Source organism: Rutilus rutilus (genome assembly GCF_951802725.1).
Source record: "Rutilus rutilus genome assembly, chromosome: 25".
Taxonomy (NCBI): domain Eukaryota; kingdom Metazoa; phylum Chordata; class Actinopteri; order Cypriniformes; family Leuciscidae; genus Rutilus; species Rutilus rutilus.
The window spans coordinates 3,369,497-3,382,535 of record NC_140229.1 but is presented as its reverse complement, the minus strand read 5'-3'; the positions used below and the strand labels follow the sequence as shown (position 1 = coordinate 3,382,535).

General features: G+C 37.8%; 2 protein-coding genes across 2 annotated transcripts; one reads left to right on the top strand and one right to left on the bottom strand.

Moving 5' to 3' along the window:
• The first annotated feature begins 283 nt into the window (after window positions 1–283).
• LOC311284862 (non-selective voltage-gated ion channel VDAC2) lies at window positions 284–7,010 on the top strand. The gene is made up of 9 exons (XM_084400098.1): window positions 284–430; window positions 1,259–1,330; window positions 1,426–1,475; window positions 2,607–2,759; window positions 3,001–3,053; window positions 3,129–3,350; window positions 4,674–4,824; window positions 6,083–6,140; window positions 6,668–7,010. Exons 2-9 carry the CDS (start codon window positions 1,264–1,266, stop codon window positions 6,757–6,759), a joined length of 846 nt encoding a protein of 281 aa, XP_084256224.1. The 5' UTR covers window positions 284–430; window positions 1,259–1,263; the 3' UTR covers window positions 6,760–7,010.
• A 305-nt stretch (window positions 7,011–7,315) lies between these two features.
• Window positions 7,316–11,878, bottom strand: tor4aa (torsin family 4, member Aa). Its single transcript, XM_084400097.1, has 2 exons — window positions 11,738–11,878; window positions 7,316–9,305 (listed from the first exon to the last, which is right to left on the bottom strand). Exon 2 carries the CDS (start codon window positions 9,303–9,305, stop codon window positions 8,082–8,084), a length of 1,224 nt encoding a protein of 407 aa, XP_084256223.1. The 5' UTR covers window positions 11,738–11,878; the 3' UTR covers window positions 7,316–8,081.
• Window positions 11,879–13,039: the final 1,161 nt, after the last annotated feature.

The window sequence follows — 13,039 nt, the reverse complement described above, 5'->3', positions numbered from 1 at the left end:
CTTTAACTGTAAACTACAACTTCTGCTTTCTCTCATTTGCCTGCATCTAGAGCTTTAATGCATGAGTTCATGAGAATAACAATAAACATGACACAGCACATCAAGCCCGAGTACAAAATTTGTCAAAATAGTTACTATGTATGTGCTAGAAATTATTGTAGTTTGGTGGAGATTAAAGTTACAATAAGCTGACCGTCTTTGTTAGTTGTAAACAAACAAAAAACATTACTTTTTTTTTTCTTTTTTTCGGGGACTTTTATTTGGAAATATTTTTCGTGACGCCAGTGCGCATGCGCAGTTTGTCTCCTTCACTTTGTCCTGTAGCTGTTAGTGTCAAATCTTCTGAAACACAGGACACTCAAAAGCTTCTGCTTTCATTTAGCATCATCATTTTATTTTTGTCTCAACAGCAACAACAACATCATCCTCGGTATGAATTTATCATCCTGTTTTCACTAGATTGTAGCTTTAAACCATGCAGCTTTAAATATTATATTGACCCAGTTGTGTAGTGTTGTTATAGCAGCATGTGTTAGTTAATGAGAAACAGACACCAGCTCCTTTGCACAATCCCACCTTAATTCACATTAAAACACTTTTTCTTAGTCAGCTTTGTAGTTGTTGTGCTGTTAAATATCCTATATAATGATTAAATTAGCCCTCTCTGTGCAACACTTTAGGCTTTCTGCATATGATTAAGTCTTAAGGCTTGATTAGATTATCAAGCTTGAAATCCCGCCCCCTCATGAATAAACACGCTGAGCTGTTTTCTTTGCCTCTCATGTGTCAGTAATGCAAATATGAAGGCGTTTCTGTTGGATTACAGTGTGCATGTTATGTCACTTAATACGCCTGCCCTACACAGACAACTTTTTTTGAGGTGTCAGGTGTGTTTAATGCCTTAAAATGCTGCCTATGGCCCATGCAATTAAAAAACACTCACTGATATAATCATGTGAAAATAGATGCACAGTAAAAGTGTCAGAATACAATTCAAAACAATGTTCATAGATGACATGAGTTGGCAGTCAGAAACAGGACAGGTTGCTTAACAAGACTAGGAAATGAACAACTACTAACTACATTCACACCATGGGTTTGGTTACTGATTATGCAATTTTGTGGGTTTGCTCTATCTGCGGTTTGATCCCCTGTTTTTTCTACTTGTGCAGTTTATCACCTACAACATGATGATACCATTAAATTTATGATATTTAGTTCAGATCCACTGATATTTTCCCTCTGGTTTATATATCAGATATAATGGCTGTTCCTCCTGCATACTCAGACCTGGGAAAAGCGGCCAAGGACGTCTTCAGCAAGGGTTACGGTAAGCACACTCACTCCGCACCCCTGCAAATGATGCTTTTGCAACACGAGATGATTTGCATTGTACAGTAATTCACGTGCTTGTTTTGTTTGCAGGTTTTGGGATTGTTAAATTGGACCTCAAGACTAAATCTCAAAATGGAGTGGTGAGTTAGTTGTTGATTTATTTGTAGCACTATTTGGGCAAAAAATTACATTTTGCATGAAGAAAATCGTTCGATTTTTGTTATGAGACATTATTCTCATGACAATCAAGCAAATCATTACTGTAATGTTTAATTGTCATGTATAAACACAATTTTTTATGTCTTTGATGCATCATTTTGGGAAATGCATTTAGATGGTAAGATTATCGTCAGGGCGTTTGTGTGATTTGACAAGTTTCGTGTGGCCACCATCATGCATCATTTACCAGACAGATGGAACCGCTTGTTTATCTTGATGACAGACAGTGATCCGTGGGAAACTATTTTTACATCATGTGTGAATTCGTTTTTTGAATCATCTCTTTCTGACTACACAACCAGCATGAATTGAGTCGCATCCCATCAGCCCTGTGTTTCTGGGTCACATTCTTAATTCTGTCACATCACTCGCCATCTGTCATCCGGTAATGTCATGAGCCACCATCATGCTATACACAAGAGTCTACTGCTTTTATTCATCATTTTATGTGTTTTTAATAATGCACCGATATAGACTTTCTGACCGATTCTTTTAGCTGATAATTACAGGGTTGTCAGTTATTGATAACTAAAGCTAAAATAATTAAAAATCACTTCGCTAATTTATAAAAGGTTAAATAAAATGAAATGTAAATATCAGATAAACTTAAACGAATATTAGAAATATGTTTGACTTGAAATACTTAGATTGCTAAAACTAAAACTGAAAAAATGTAAAGCTAAACCGAAATGAAAAATGAATTAAAATTAGTAAAACTTAAAAAAATAAAATAAAAAAAAAGTTCATTCAAAAAATAACAAAAACAATTAAATGTCCAAATATCAACTGATGAATTGTCCTTGCTGATACAGATAATTTATTTATGAAAATTATTCAGAAATAATAGTGATGATTATATCAGAAATAAAAATAATAATTTTACTAGACAAATAATGTCCAATATTATCCATCTCTACTATTTTGTGAATTAAGTGAAATTACAAACTTTGGAAACTTCAAAATCAGGCATTAAAACAATATAATGTACAGCTCAAAAATGGGCACAGATACATGCCTAAATGTTTCTTCCTATTAATAAAAATCAACTGCAGGAGTTCAACACATCTGGATCCACCAACACGGACACAGGAAAAGCCGGCGGGAGTTTGGAGACCAAGTATAAAATGAAGGATCTGGGATTGAGCTTGAACCAGAAGTGGAACACGGACAACATGCTCAGTACAGAAGTCTCCGTGGAAGACCAGGTCAGTAGATCAAACTCTCCTCATGACCTTTGACCCCTTTGAGTTGCATAGGATAAGATCAAAATGGTTCGTTTGCAGAGTGGCATTAAAATGGTCACTGTGATTTTGCCTAGACGTGCTCCTGAACCCCTGAATATTTTATTGATCCAGGAACAACATTCCTGGAACTTGTTGCACTTGTTGAAATCGCATTCAGTGCATTGAATACCTGTCTTATGAATCTTGTGTGTTGTCTCCTCAGCTTGCACAGGGGTTGAAAGTGGCCCTGGATACGTCTTTTGTCCCAAACACAAGGTGAGTTGTTAGTGTCTGACGCATCAAGGCCGGTTTTGATGATTTAGTTCTCTGACAGTGTTATTTTCTCTTTAGTAAGAAGAGCGGTAAACTGAAGACCGGCTACAAGTGTGAGTTTGTCAACGTGAGCTGTGACATTGATTTTGAGGGTCCGGTCGTGCACTCTTCAGCGGTTCTGGGATACGAAGGCTGGCTCGCGGGCTACCAGATGGCGTTCGACACAGCCAAGTCCAAACTGGTGCAAAATAACTTTGCTCTGGGATACAAGACCGGAGACTTCCAGCTTCACACCAACGTGTAAGAATCAGAGAAAACAACACAGAAACGGCTGATATGGGGTTTTAAAGTTGCCATATATGCATATACTTGTATGCTTGATAACTTGATCCTAAAGAATTAGCTAATTACAGATCGATCTCAAATCTTACCTTTTCTGTCAAAAATACTAGAAAAGGCAGTTTCCACACAACCGTGTCCCTTTTGAGAAAGAAACAGGATCTGCGAGGATTCCAGTCTGGATTTAGACCGTAACATAGTACTGAGACTGCTCTCTTTAGAGTTACAAATGATTTGCTCTTGTCATCCAATCGTGTCTCTCTATTAGTGTTACTGGATCTTAGTGCTGCATTTGATACTATCAACCACAACATCCTTTTGAATAGACTCGGAAATTACATTTCAATCACACTTATTACACCGTTATCAGTTTGTAGTAGTAAACGAAGAGATGTCATATCGAAGTTAAGTATGGAGTACCACAAGGCTCAGTACTAGGACCGTTGCTTTTTACACATGCTACCCTTGGGAGATATCATTAGGAAGAATAACGTTAGTTTTCACAGTTACGCTGATGATACTCAGCACTATATTTCTTCAGGCCCTGATGAAATAGAATGCATAGTCAATATAAAAAATTGGTATTAAAAATGACTTTAATTGCCATTTATTACTGTGATGACAAACTTTTTTTAGCAGCATTACTCCAGTCTTCAATGTCACTGATTATTAATTATTAATAATGGTTTTTATTATTTTCAATGTTGAAATGTTTTTGATGCTTAATATTTTTGTGGAAACCAGACACATTTTTACAGAATTCTTTTATGAATATAAAGTAAAAAAAAAAAAAAAAGAGCATTTGTATGAAATAGTTTACCTTTTGTAAAATTATAAATGTCTTTACTGTGAATGCATTATTGCTGAATTAAAATTATTATTATTATTTTTTTTTTAAATCTCACTTACCAGAATCACAGTTTCCAGAAAAACTATGAAGCAGCATTGATAATAATTAAAAAATGTTTATTGAGCAGCAAATCATCATATTAGAATGATTTCTGAAGGATCATGTGCCACTGAAGACTGGAGTAATTTTGATCACAGGAATAAATTACATTTTAAAATATATTCTCATAGAAAACAGTATTTCACTATTTTTTACTGTATCTTTGATCAAATAAATGCAGCCTTGATGAGCATAAGAAATCAGAAATATTAAAAGAAAATCTGATTAATTATTCCAAACTTTTGAACTGTAGCATTGAGTGCTAGTGTGTGATGCAGGATAGTGTGTGTGGATAGATAGATAGATGTTGTAGATGTGTCATCATGTGTCACCAGTAATGATGGAGCTGAGTTTGGAGGATCAGTCTATCAGAAGGTGAACGACCAGCTGGAGACGGCCGTGACTTTGGCCTGGACCACCGGCAGCAACAACACGCGCTTCGGAATTGCTGCGAAGTACCAGCTAGATAAAGACGCCTCGTTGACTGTAAGTTAACAATCTTTACACACAAATGCTTGGCCAGGCATGTGGTTCCGTTGCATATAACAGCAATGTGGAGAATGCAAATGCACACGTGTGTTACATTATTCAGACACATTCTGCAACAACACATGAAACTAGAAGCATCTGCATACATGCAACTGCATAAATTCTTCTTTAAATAACAGAGCTGCCAACTCTCACGCATTCACCATGAGACTCACGCGGTTGACACTTTTCACACGCTCTCACGCCACACATCCATTTTCTCACGCACAGAAAAATCTCGAAGCAAAGAGGACACGGAGACCGACAGACTCGACAGAGCAGGTTACTTATGATATATATAAAAAAAATCTCAGCTCTCAGATTCTGTCAATTTTATTACGAAATTTAAACAATAAATACAGTTTTGGCGCTTGTAAATGTGACTTGGCAGATCTCTAGCGGCACGTGAACAGATCATCTCTACTGGCCAGTAGTAGGCTAAATAAACACGAATGAACAATGTTGAAAGAAACAGTACAACTTACCTAAAAGTATATTCATCATACATAATATCGATCAATCAGTGTTTGTCATCCACGTAAAGGGGTCAATAAAACAGCTGGAGAACAATTGTCACACAACATTTACCTCAGGAAAGCCGTTTAATGACCATAATAGGCGGCTATAGCAGGTTAGTTAGCTAGAAAAAAAGAGCTATAGAGAGTAGTTTGCTAAATATGTGTTCTATATTACATATTTATTATATTTTTACTTATATCATTTAATAAAGTTGTTATTATAATAAAAAACGCATTATATTTAATTTGAGTTATTTTTAACACTTATAATAATACTACCAGCTGATAGGGCTCTCTGTATGTTTTACAGCATTAGGTGAGATTTTTTTTTTTTCTTGAGAAAAATGAATGCCTATCTTGTGTACCTAGTATTTATCCAAATGAGTCAATATTAAATCAAATCACAAGAATTTAATTGAATGGAAATCGTGAAATTTGTGTCAAGCAATAATAAAAAAACGTAGCTTACCAGAAATTGTACCATATAAACATTGTACCATGTTGTCACTAAACCTAATAAAATTAGGTTTTATTTACCCCCCCTCCCCCTCCATCTCCATAATTCTCACTCCAAGCTAAAAACAAGTTGGCAGCTATGTAAATACACGGAAAAGCTTGAGTGAGCGGAAGCTATATTACATTTTTAAAGCTTGGAATGACCAACCTGACCATGATTTATCATTTTTTTCTTATAACAGGCCAAAGTGAACAATTCCAGTCTGATTGGAGTTGGTTACACTCAGAGTCTTCGACCTGGTAAACATGTTATAATTATTGTTTATGATCTCTTAGTCATTTCTGCAGTATGTAAACTGGGCACAGTTTGTGAATTTTTCATATGCACAGAATACTCAATGACATTTGCCAAAATGTTCAATATACAAGCAGAGCGCTGTGGGGTCTGCTTTATCCCACAATGCAATGCATTTCAGTGAAGAATGAGGCAGAAGTGATTTCTAATTTGATTGATTAGTTGATTATTCTGCTGGAAGTTGAGACATTATTAAATGTACTTAAAATTGATTAAATTTTTTCTATTTCACTGAATTAAACATGCAACATAGTGGAATCATGTAAAAAAAAAAAGTTGTATACTACTGTTTAAAATGTTAATTCTTGCAATATACATTTTTTCATCAAAAATTTGTCAAAAACAGCAATTTTTCATGAATGTACATGCAGCACACTAGTTCTTCATTCCAAACATGTTTTCACTAGTGTTTCAGTTGTTTAAGATGTTTATGAACCTTTTAACGTCTCATATTCTCTTTCTCATTGTCAAGGGGTGAAACTCACTCTCTCGGCTCTCATCGATGGAAAAAACGTCAACGCCGGCGGACACAAGGTTGGACTGGGTTTTGAGCTGGAAGCGTAGCTGCCTTAGTGCAAAAGACACTGAAGACGAGAGACCATTCTCATGTCGTCCCTCACAACCCTCCTGAATCACACACTAGCACTCGATGACTAACAACACTTAGCGGCATGTTGATGGTGTTTGCAAGTTTGTGGGAGCAGAGTGATTCGATCTCAACTGGCCGTAACATCTGACCTTCTAAGGGAAAAAATATTGCTAATTTATTTAATGAAGGTCGTATATTTACGTAGAGCTCCTGCAGCAAACCAAAATACACAAGTAGCGGTAGATTTGCAAGCATGGTAGAGACATTTGGAGGGTTTCTCTGGAGATGTCAGTGCATGCTAAGCACTTACACTTGTTTTATCGCATTGATGAGTGAAGGTCAGAAATTGCATGATGGTAAGTTGAGGTTATTTCTCACGATGAAGCATTAGATTGACGCCGCACTTATAGAGCTTTAGGCATAGACAAGACTTACAGGAAACCGACAAGACAGCATGTGTTTTTTAGAGCTTGCAACACTTTCTTATACACTCATTTATGTATTGTGTGAAAAATGCTGCTAGCAACCCACTTTTCTGGTGTACAAAAGAGTAATTTAATCATTAAACACTCTATGGGCACAGATATCAATGCATTGTACATACCAACTGCTTTTGACACACACACACACACACACACACACAATCACATACACACACTAATTAAAAAATTTTCTTGGTCTTTTTACCTAATTTTCCCAGTGGAAATTGAGAAATTCGAATAAACAAAGAACGACTGAATATTGTTTTGTGTTATTTACAGCTGTGCTTGTTTCATGGACCTGCTTCACAGTAAATGTGGGGGACAAATACACTGCCGTTCAAAAGGTTGGGGTCAGTACTTTTTTCTTGAAAGAAATTAATACTTTTATTCCGCAAGGATGCATAAAAATTGATCAAAAGTGACAAAGACATTTATAATGTACAAAAGATTTGTTTCAAATAAATGCTGTTCTTTTGAACTTTCATCAAAGAAACTTGACGATATCCAACGGTATCATGTTTTTTGTGGTTTCATCGTTTCCATAAAAATTGGAAGCAGCTTTGCCATGACAGAAATAAATAACATTTTTAAATATATTTTGTAAAATTGTAATATTTCACAATATAACAGTTTTTACTGCAAAGAAATGCAGCCTTGGTGAGCAGAAGAGGGTTCATTCAAGAACATAAGAAAAATCTTACTGACCCCAAACTTTAGACCAGTTGTGAATGTACAAAAAATATGTTGAATACACACTGAAATGAAAAATCATGGAAGGGTCCCTCACGTTGCTCATCTGCACGGCAGATTTTGTTTCAGAGAAGGTTCACTTTTGCCACAACCTGCCTGCATCCGGTGTGAGAAAACTCCTGTTCGCCAACAATATAGTACGATAGTTCTTCTGCAAGTCTTTCTACATGTGATCGATCCGGGTAGAATCCTTCCCTGGACATTTCGTCAATAAAACAGTCCATTACGTGGCTCTTCTCCAAAAGCATGAATGGTAGGAGCTCTGCTTCCAAAAACAGCATGTGGTGTCTCTGAAGGTAACTGCGTAACCAAGGTGTCAGTTCCTGACTCAAGCTCAGGTGGCCTGAGACGGAGACGCTGGAGTTGTGCAGGACGAACTTGGTGATATCTTCATGTCCCAGGTTGCTGATGAGGATGTAGATGGCGTTTAAGTATTCATTGTTGTTTTGGGAATGAATCAGGTCTCGCAACGTGTCCAGCAACTCACTGGGCATGTGTTCCACTTCATCGAAGATGAAAACCGGTATCTTCTCCGCTTCCTCAGCTTGCGTGACCATTTCAGAGACGTGAGAGTCCAGAGATTTGGTGCATTGTGGGATATCGTCATCTGTTGGGCAATGGTGCAGCACAAAGTACTGCATCACCAACTCATCGCCAACAACTGAGCGGAAATGCTGAGCTAGTAATCGCCCAACGTGGCTCTTCCCGACTCCAGTAGGTCCATGAAGCGACAACACCAAAGGTTTATTGTGTACATAAGTTGACAAATAATCATGTAAATGACCCAGAAGTTGCTCTGTCACTTCCTGTTGGCCAAACACTTCCCTTTTAATGGTTTTCTCCAGGCCTTCTAGATCATATTTGAGCACGTGGTCGTCCAAGTTCTCAATGGCGTTGTAAATCTGAAGAAAGACAATGATGAACAACAAGTACAGACAGTTCTTTGCACGGCTCCTCTCTTTTGTAGGTACGGCTCTCAAACTGCTGCTCGGATACAAGACCCGACCCTTCCTCTTTTTCTTTCGCTTGCGTGGGGAAGTGCTGGGTACAGGATCGTAAAGATTTTCAAAGGTGAAAACCTTTGGGCTGGTGGACCGTGGAGAAACGAAGCTCTGGGACGACACTGCTGCTATCTCCAGACGCCGCTTCTTCATGGCCAGGTACTTCTGGCGAATGCGCACCATGGTGCGTACGCTTGAGGAGAACTGGGAGAAACTTCCCATGCCATTTTCCTTCGTCTCTTTCGGTTGGTCCTCTCTCAGCCTGTCACTTGGGTCTTGTTCTCCCATCTGTGGAAAGCAAAGTAGAAATGTACAAAAATATATGAGAAAGAGCGTGAGAATTTGAGTAATACCCATGCTGAAAAAAATATCGATTTTAAATGTCCACCATCACATTTTAGCCACATTTTAGAATTTGCAATCAAATAATGAACAATTGATTAAACTGTTATATTAAATAAAAATAAAAATATTTGTTTCAAGGTTTATTTCCGTTCCACTAGCAACAATCTGCAATAAAATGGCTGGCTATCTATCTATCTATCTATCTATCTATCTATCTATCTATCTATCTATCTATCTATCAGAGATGCACCGATGTATCGGACAACAATCGGTATCGGCCGATAAAAGCAATTATTAAAAAAGCCATTGGCCGATTGTTTAAAAACAGCCCATGATCAGTGCCGATTATATCCTGTCAATCAAAAGTGTGCGGTAAAGCATGACTGACAGCAATTCACACTGTGTGTGAGGAAAATCTCTCGTGTTGAGTTAGTTAGGGCAAGTTAATGCAACAATAATGCATTAACAGCTAAAAACACCTACATAAAAGGAGGCTCTATTTGACCCTATGTATCACCCGTAGTTCAAGCCAGGGTTGCCAGATCTGCAGTTTTTCCCTATACTAAACATTATTTGTAGCGCCTCTCACCCTATAATCGCAAATAACTGTGCTTTGTGTCTTCTAAAAAGAAACAAAGTGTCATCTTTCAAATTCAGTCCATTTTATCACAAAATTCAAACAATAAATGGCGTTTTGACGCTCTTAAATGTGACGTGACAGATCATCAGCGCCTCAGTTCAAGCAGCAGCTTTTTTTTTTTTTCTTAATCTTTTTTTTTGTGATATTCCTCTGAGCTTTTCACTTTTGTAAGGTCTCTCAGCCATCTCTCTTTCTACAATCTTTCTTCAAATATCCCTCTCACTCACTTTCTCTCCTCCCCCATCACGTGTGGACACGCCCCCTACTGCTGATTGGCTACAAATGTGTTGTGCCCCTCTGTCCAATTCCCTTTCGATAGTGTTCCTCAGAAATCGGTTATTGCACCTTTAAAAACAAGGGTTCCTTATCGGCATGGAAGAACCTGAAGAACCCGAAGCACCTTTAACATCCATGGAAACTTCCCATTCCACAAAAGGTTATTTATAGTGGAAAAAGTTTCACTGATAGGTTCTTAACCCAAATTGGTTCTTTAATGGCATTTCTGTGAAACCCACCTTTTGGAACCTTTTTTTAAAAAAGTGTTCTTATCAATTTTATTTAGCACGTTCACCTCAAAATAAGCGCATTTCCTGAATGACCCTGAAAAACTCTTTAGCACATGCCCTCATGTGAACTGCATGCATTTTAAACTCTTTGTCATGCATATTGCACCTTTGTTTTGGTGCAGTTAACATTTAGCTAATGCTGAAAGCAAGAATGGAGGCATGTGCGTTCAAATAATGAACAACAAGATGTCATTATAGACATGCATAATTAATTAGATTATAAAAATAGTTGTTTCAAGTTTCATTTCTGTTCCACAAGCAGCACCAAAGTGCAAATGCTTTCTGGGGTTTTTTTGTCCAGCGTCCTGACCAAACTTGCCACAAAAAAATTGAGAAGGAATTGGACGTTTCTGCTTTTTGCTTCTCAACCTCTGCTTTGTGATGCATATTGCACCTTTATTCTGGTGCATTTGACAGTTTGCATTTACCCACAAAACAGCCAATGCAAGAATGGAGCCATGTTGTGGCAATATCATTCACTATTTTCCTGCTGCATTCACCACGCCTGTAGGCTGAAAGTCTAGCGTTTACAACTACACACATGCAAATGATACTCCATTTAAACAAGTTTCATCTGCAACAAACAAACAAAAGAGCTCACTTTCAAGAAACGGCATGCTATTGTCTGACCATCAAGGATCAAATGACAAAAACTGCAGCTTCTTGCTCCTAAGAGGCTTCTCTCTGTTGTTTTCCCCCCTACAATGAAACCTGCAGAAATGTGTGCTTCAAAACAAGGAAAGAAATGATCTTTAAACTCTTGTGAAAGCCTCTCAAACGGTATATTTAAACACAAACGTTAGGTACAACATTCCACACGTTCTGCTTTTCCCTTTACCATCCCCTCGGTAAAAAAAAAAAAAAAAGAAAAGAAAAAGATAGTGTTTCCTTCCTGGAAATCCTTTTTTTCCACACACACCCCTTTTAGGAGAACAAGGGTAATAAAAAGTGCCTCGCAGAATGTGCGTGATCAGCCTGCAAGTTTACGTCTCCCACCAGCTCTTGAGTGCGTTTGCAAAGACCACTTAAATAAGGGAAGTTCAGCAAGACGAGAGAGACAGTTGCTTCAGCTGCAGTGGTTAACATTTACCAGATGCAACAGGAAGACAGATGTAAAACTTGAGAAGGACAAACAGAGTAAATGCATCATACAAATGGAGTTGGCTTACCTTCAGTAAACACTCTGAATAACAGCTGGAGTGTGGTTTGAAATATCAAATTCCTCTAGAAGCTTAACTGATGAGGAGAGGAGAGAAAGAGGAGGCGACTTCCCCACAGCCAGCCAGAGGAACATTAACACGCGAACGCTTTCAGCTCCTCCTCTCTATCTATCTATCAGAGTCAGTCCATCCTCTCGTCCAAACCACTCCTCCCAGTCCATCCATCACGCACTAGCCTAGAGAAACAGACCTTCTGATGCACCTTTGTGGGTTTAAAAACAGCTTGTTTGCACTTCATTGTACGTCATCTGAGAGAGAAAGAAACTTGGGAATTGAATTGAATTGTAGTTGCAGTGTTGTTGTTGGACTATTCAAGACAAGTAACTGAATCCAAAAAGTGCGTAGGTTTACGTAAGCAGCAGAGAATTAGTTTTTATCTCTTTTATATGAATCATTGTGGAGGATTTGCTGAGGGTTTGCACTATATAAACCAGCGCAGATGACTACGTGATCTGCTCTTTGAGGGAGGTCAGCAGCCAGGGTGGAGTTTGAGCTGGCGGTTTAGAGTTACAGAGAATGTGACTATGCAAATAAAGCAGCAATTTTACACCTCACAACATCGTAGATTAGATGGAGTGAAGATTTGATGAGAGTTTGCATATATGAGTGTGTTGTGGTTTTTCACTTTTACAAAATTTTTTTTTTAGAATGTTTAGAACTGTATTCTTTTATAGAAGCTTTTTTTTCTTCAATATATGTACTTCTGTATGCTGTGTTAATGCTTAAATTTACAAATTAAGCTGAATTTAAATTTAAAGTTCCACTGAAGTGCCTTGAAACACTGTGCTGATGTAATTTCCACTGAAACAGGACGGGGGTATCGAACAGCTCCTCCCCTTTTTAAAAATAGCCAATAGCGTTTAGTTTGTATCACAGCCAGAGCTGTTGAGTTCAGTAAAGCTGCAGTTTCCTTCTAATCTTTAAACCGTTTCTCCTCCTAATCTCCTCCGTATCACTTTAAAATGTAGCATTCTGTGCGGAGTTCAAATGCACAGGTCTTCGCCGACTCACGCATATGATCCGCGAATATAGCATATCAACAGTGATCAGCAATAATGACAAGCCTAATACTCACAATAAAAATAATAAGGTCAAATCACAGTCTCGGAGGTAAGAAGTGGATTGTCCTTCATCTGACAATGTTTGTCTTTTCATCCTGAAATGAGAGGCAAATGTTGAATCACAATAATTAGGAACCACAGTTTCCACAAATCCCTTAACTCGATTGGGATGTTCTCTTTTATTCTGGAC